The sequence below is a fragment of the Sitophilus oryzae genome, unplaced genomic scaffold (genome assembly GCF_002938485.1).
Source record: "Sitophilus oryzae breed Bouriz unplaced genomic scaffold, Soryzae_2.0 scaffold_1077_pilon_pilon, whole genome shotgun sequence".
Taxonomy (NCBI): Eukaryota; Metazoa; Arthropoda; class Insecta; order Coleoptera; family Curculionidae; genus Sitophilus; species Sitophilus oryzae.
The window spans coordinates 1-6,505 of NW_022145701.1; the positions used below are offsets into that span (position 1 = coordinate 1).

General features: G+C 32.7%; 1 protein-coding gene across 3 annotated transcripts; it reads right to left on the bottom strand.

Moving 5' to 3' along the window:
- Positions 1-10: 10 nt before the first annotated feature.
- LOC115880181 lies at positions 11-6,476 on the bottom strand. 3 transcript variants are annotated; one of them, XM_030897327.1, is made up of 8 exons: positions 5,768-6,476; positions 1,966-2,189; positions 1,657-1,889; positions 1,436-1,583; positions 1,160-1,377; positions 911-1,070; positions 586-706; positions 11-529 (listed from the first exon to the last, which is right to left on the bottom strand). In XM_030897327.1, the coding sequence occupies exons 2-8, from the start codon at positions 2,165-2,167 to the stop codon at positions 493-495; spliced, it is 1,119 nt and encodes a 372-aa protein (XP_030753187.1). In that variant the 5' UTR covers positions 2,168-2,189; positions 5,768-6,476; the 3' UTR covers positions 11-492. The 3 variants fall into 3 exon arrangements, with proteins under 3 accessions (XP_030753187.1, XP_030753192.1, XP_030753180.1); XM_030897332.1 differs by having other exon boundaries at positions 5,615-6,476; XM_030897320.1 differs by lacking the exon at positions 5,768-6,476 and having other exon boundaries at positions 1,966-2,297.
- Positions 6,477-6,505: the final 29 nt, after the last annotated feature.

A 6,505-nucleotide genomic window follows, 5' to 3' on the forward strand; every position in this document is an offset into this window, starting at 1 on the left:
CCCACATAGCAAAATAATATACCTAGCAGGTGCTTAGAATACACTTTTTTGGTATAAGAATATTGGAAATATGTTCTGAGCATGTGCTAAGAATTACACTTATATATTCTGGGGATGTGCTCAGCATAACCTTTTGGCCGCAAAAAGCATGTGCTATGCACTTGGCTTAAGAATGTTCTAGGAATATTTTAAAATATGCTGAGAATATCCTTGTTTTTATACGTATAGCATATTCTGTGAACATACTTTAAAAAATTAGGGAGGTAAATTTTGTTCAGCACAGGTAGACAGTTATGTCACATCATGACATCTTTCTCTAAAATATCCAAATAGATGTGTAAAGAAACTGTCTACCTGTGCTGAACGAAATATACTACATTTTTCTAGGTATCCAATGGAAATTTTAAATAATAGGAAATCATATACTTACAAAAACATTTATTTGAAAAATTAACAAGAATTTAAATATTATAACGTTTAGTTGCTCCTCCGTTAACGTCCGAGTTGCTCCTCCTGATTCTCAGCCAATCTAAAAAAGTATACCTATATCGTCTCGTAAAAGGAAAATAAAAATAATACACTTACCTTTCCCTTCTTTTATTTTTGTTTGAAATCCTTTCCTTGGCTTTAACAAGCCATCTTTTTATTTCTAATATTACTTCGTCCTCGCACGCATTTGCTGTTCGTTTATTGCATCTCACTGCATCTAAAAAGTTAGAATAAACATGCGTTTTTGAAACCGTCGTTGCTTTCAAATAATTAAACTAAAGGAATATGTCAACAATTTTTTGTGGGCAAAGTTCTTAAATTTAGAACTATAATGTGAAAAGCTATAAGAGTTGGGCACTTTAGACATTTACATACGTATTACATTACATACACATTATTACATATTTATCATTATACTCACCAATTACAACTTTAGACAGGGTGAGGTTAACAAACTTTCTTTTGCCCTTTCCGCCCTCCCAACTGTACAGTTGAGCAAATTCATTTGTCATTATCCGGTACATTATTTTTCTGGTAATTTCAGGAACCATGTTTCCCCCTAATCGACTAAGCTCTTTAGCCTTAAAAAAATGTGCTGTTAAAATTCCAAAAATAATAAAAACAACAGATAACAATGACATGCAGATGATAATAAAGACATATTTCTTACCAGTGCCTTGAAGTTTAATGGTTCAGTAATAAATTGTTCCAGAAGAGCCAACTCATCTTCGTTACTAACAGGGATCTTTTCTATTCCTGTATTGGAATAAAGATCCATGTCATTTGGTCTAATTGCTAATAAAGCCTCTATATTGTCCAGCTGCTCGTCCTGCCTTCCCAGTTTGGCCATTATAATACTAAGTTTGGTTAATACTTGTTTTCGAAATTCTATAAACCAAAAGTCACTATATTATTTTAATATTAATGTAAAGATACACAAAACAACCTTTTTCAGATGGTGCATTATCCCTTTCAAGTGGCTTTGGGAACTGGCATTGCGGTTGGGGCGAGGGGCTTAAGAAGGATGTAGTTGGTGAATTTTTTGGAGTTGCTACCTGAAGACTTCTACACTTACTGCCCATTTGTGATAATATCTAAACAATTTTAAGATTAATATTAAGCATTAATAAAAGAAAAATTTTAGTTAGTCATTTTATAAGTACCTACATTTTCACTTTCCCTCGCCTCCCTTCTTTTACTCATTTCGGTGTGTCTAATCTTAGGGGTTTTTGGGTATTCGGTTTCCGAATCTGCTTCTTCTTTTTCAGATTCACTGGAAGAAGTACACGGTACATATTTTAAATTTTTTGTCCTCTTCCTTTTTATTGTATCATTATTTGAAGAAAGCTCAGATGTTTCTTCTGCCTTCTGAGCTTTTCTTAGGGCAATATCATAGGAGGCTAAAAATATTTAACTAAGTATGATCCAAGACGTAAAAATTGATTTAAAATAAAAGAACAATATCAGAACACTTACCATAATCTCCCAATATTGTAATTGGGTAGTGTTGCCAATCCGGTCCAGGTTTGTCTCTTCTTTTGACGTATCCTGTTGCATTTCTGCTGTTTGGAGGCCATTTACACATGTCCTTGCTGTTTTCAGCTTGGAACAACCACGTGTTTGGGACAACGGCAACTGAGTCTTCCTCATCAAACGCAATAACAACCCAAGGTTGCATTTTTATATGGGGTCAACTAAGTCTATTAAAATTAAAATAAGCAAGGTCACAAGTGAGGTCACAATTATTGCACCAAAAATAAAAATAAATTTAAGTACAATTTTAAACACATCTAATATACACTCGAATTTGCGGACAACAAATACCATTTAAAACAAACTTATTTGTCATGATCTCCTAGATATATAGCTAGACTACCTATGTAATACAGTACAGTACGAGTATGATTGGACGGTAAGGTTGAGGGTATAATGTACAGTACCTACTTTTAAAGTTAAATTAAACCGATGCCAATAAAGGCGGTATCAAAAAAAGACACATCAGGAGTACCTTAATATTCCTGTTGTTTTATTTTTGTCAAAATAAAAATAAACATTCAGCATTTAGGTATACGTGATTAGAAAAAATCTTAAAATTTTACCCATCTGTAATGAAGTCATTCAGATGAGAAAAAACGTTTGGCTTAAATTTTAAAAAATCAATGTTTCTGATTGATAGTGTGTGATAGTGACTGATACTTCACATAAGAACTGGACACCCATTTTTATTTAAAGTTTGTTGTCACCCCTGTTTGAAATGTATTAAACAAAGATAAGCAAAAATGACGTAACTACAGATGGATAAAATTTTGTCTATACAAGTAGGTACAGGTACAGGGTACATGTTTACAGTTAAATGGACCCACCCATTCACTTTTTAATTTTGCCCTGTATCTTAAAAACGAAGGAGGCTATGAAAATTTTGTTTGCGCTAACTTTGGTTTTACAAAAAAATAGCACGGTGTCGCGAAAACCGCATCTCTATTTCAACTCATAAGCAAGACACCCCGTAAAACATACGAAAATGGGTGTTTCAGAAAGTCTGGGATTGCTTCAACTTTCTTTTTCAAATACCTACCCCATTTGTTTATTAGATTTTTGGATTCTCCTTACAATTCTGTACGTTTTATATATAACACACCCTATGCCTAAAGCCTAAATAGATATATGTAAAAAAGTGGAAAAAATTTAAACCTTAATAAATAAATAAAAAAATGTATAAAAAAAGTATAGAATTCTTAGGAGAATCCAAACATTTAATAAAAAATGGAGTACGTATTTGAAATAAAAAGGAATCATGCTCAGACCTCCTGAAATACCCTGTACAAATAAAAACAAGAAGTTAATGGGGGAGCAATTAAACTGTGAACACCCTGTATATGTATATTAGGCTTTAATACAATGAATTATAGGGAATGTTACAAAGTTGTCATCTACTTCATTAAATGGTAAAATTAACAATTTTGAATTAATATCTGACGCAGAAACAAACATTAATAAAGGGGATTCCTGTTTTTTAATTACCCAAATATTTAATAAAGAAGAATGACATGGCTTATTAAACAAATCACCAACTTTTTTATAAGGTTGTCCTACAATACTGAGCTTATTACTATTATCATAACATATGTTTTTTACCTCAAAAATGCTTCCATCCTTAAGCATAACGAACCTATTACCAAATGTATTACATGAAATGGTGAAAGAGTCACAAACCATTTTTTTATATTGTGGACCTTTGCAACCGGGTGCTAAAGGTCCTTCTGAGTGAACCTGAACACAATTTAAACTACTGGGCTTTACACATTTTTTGGTGTTTATTGTAAGACTATTTAATAAATTATTCTCTTCAGAAACCCTACGAATAACTTGTTGTAAAGGTTGATGAGCTTTTCTGACATATCTTAGTAGTTTTTGCATATAATTTTCATAGGGGAATGCACTAAAACTGTCCAGCGGACCAAATTTTTTACAACAATCTACCAAGTGAGACAAAGAATGAACGTTTAAAGAAAAAAAACCAATATCATAAATAGATTTTGATTTATCAATAAAACAAGTAATTAGTTCTTCAGCATATTTAAGCCAGGATACATCAAAAGCATGCTCACTAAGTAAAATTGAAATTGCAACCGAGAGTACTACAAAATTATTATAATTTTTTTTTTGCAAAACATTTTTTAAAACAACTGGTCCTGTATAAATTAAAAAGGTTCTTAACTCACTTGCCTTGTATCTTCTACTTTCAGTTATAGGTCTGGTTTTTCTACCAAATTCAATAGGTATAAAACGACGCATTTTTTTAAGTCTTTCATTTATTCTAATGACACTAGAAGCACGTAACTTATAGGGTGGTTTTCCGAACACAAAGCCATACTTTTTATGAGTTAAGAGCCTCTTTACTACACCTAAACATACTAGATGCATGTAATCGAGTGGCACATTTACAATTAAATTAAAATTTGGAATATTTTCAACTAATGATGTTCCGATATGATGCTCTTTATTTATTTTTTGCCGAAATGACCCATCTGTCCTTTTCGGACAATCGACCTGGGGAAAACAAACATATCTTTCGGCTTCTCCTTCAATTAGGCAATGGGTACATGAAAAATATCCTGTGGGGCCTTTTATTTGCAATAAGAATGATTTTGCAGGCATGTCACAGATAATCATTGATATCGTGAAATCTATTTCAATGTTTTGTATTGTAATTTTGCCATTAAGTCGCTGACACTCTTTGACAAAATCAGACATAAGTATATCTGGATGTTTAGGTTTAGCTTTTCCATAATACAAAGCGATAAGAAACACAATATTTTTTAATATTTTCAATGACTTAATGGAACCTAAAACTGGCCAAAAAGAACTGTCTGTACTTTTCGTTAAAGGCAAACCATCAACATTTATACCAAGTTCAATTGCATCCCCCTCCGCAATTTCAACATTATAAGCTCGAAATAAATAGTTTATTGATTTTTCGATACCAAAATAACAATAATTTTGGGATAAATTTATATTGAATAGCTTTTTAGAAGTCTCTAATAAAGTTCTAGCATCTGACGGAAACCTAGCCTGGGGAAAATTTTTGCAGAGCACGCCTTTTAGCAAACCATTTAGAACACAATGTGGAATTTTATTGCAAACAGCCCATTTTCTCAAATCAAAATGAGCTTGCTTGTAACTCAGCTCCGGGTGGCCAGGAGCTTTATTAATAACCTCATTTATATCCAGTGCAAGATCGGTATTTAATGTGGTTAACTGGGACTGCATTGGACGTTTAGGTTCAGGTTCACTTCTTGCACAATAAATAGTTGGACTTACTTCGAACAGACTTAAATCCTCGCCTAAATTAATATTATTACTACTCGATGGTTGAGAAGATGACAGATATGGAGAATTAGAAGCTGATTCTTCAAAACTGCTATTAAAAGTAAGCAAAAGTTCTGCTTCACGAGTTTTTTTAGCAACCATGCGTCTCAGCGAGCGTTTACTTTTTGGGTGGTTTTTGGTAAACATTTTCGATAGTTAAGCCGGTAAGCCTTCACCCTTAACCTAACTAAATAATAATATGAAGCTAACTTTAACACATTTTTTTTACTTACAAATCTCATTGATGAATACTTACGAAAATTACAAGTACAACAAGGCTTAATAGCCTAACGCTACGGATCAAACACTACTTTAAACCCAAAATATCTTTGTTTAAACCTGTTCGAAATTCAAAACATGCAAGCAAGACTAATGTAACAGTACAAACAACACCCCTGTTTATACTTAACTTTTAAATCACACAGAACACTATTATCGATATAACGTAAATTTATAAGCAACAATAAGCAACAAAATTGAACAAAATGCAATTAAAGTTCGGCCGGTTCGACGATTTTTTCTTTGGCGGCGACCGGCGGCGGCGTGTCGGTGGACAGCGTTGCCAGAATTATTTTATCTAACGTACTAAATAAGATCATTACCTATGAAAAGTACTTTATTTCATAAAAACGTTCTAGATAATATTTAAAAAAAATAAAAACCCATGTTCCATTAACAAAAATATACAAAAATTAACGTAAACATATCCAAAACGTAGTAAATCTAGAATAATTATACTAAACTGGCAACACTGTTTCGTATTAATCGTGTTGCAGCTTCGAAGAGTCGCGGCCAGAAGGCGCTGAAGCTAAAGTCGCGCGCGATTTGAAACCATGGTTGAATTTCACAATATCGCCCATTTTTCGGATAAAATAGCCAAAATATGCGAAATTTTGAGGAGGAAAAAAAAGGACCGAGCTGTTGTATATATCCAGCAAAGTATATAGCTAAATATAATAGCATATATAATATAAATATTCTTAGCATATGATAAGAATATATGCACAAGAATATACTTTAAAGAATATAGGTGGCACATGTCCATTTATTCCTGGAACATTCTCAGAATATAAGTATAAGGATATAAGTTGACGCACATACTAGGTATATGCTATAGATATGAATATGCTCTTCATTGCTATGTGGG

Excerpts from the sequence above, each read along its gene's own strand:
- LOC115880181 (XM_030897327.1), bottom strand. The coding sequence starts at position 2,167 with ATGCAACCTTGGGTTGTTATTGCGTTTGATGAGGAAGACTCAGTTGCC. Across the intron at positions 1,584-1,656 it reads AGGCGAGGGAAAGTGAAAAT|ATATTATCACAAATGGGCAG; the intron begins GTAGGTACTTAT and ends AAAATTGTTTAG. Across the intron at positions 530-585 it reads AAAAATAAAAGAAGGGAAAG|ATTGGCTGAGAATCAGGAGG; the intron begins GTAAGTGTATTA and ends ATACTTTTTTAG.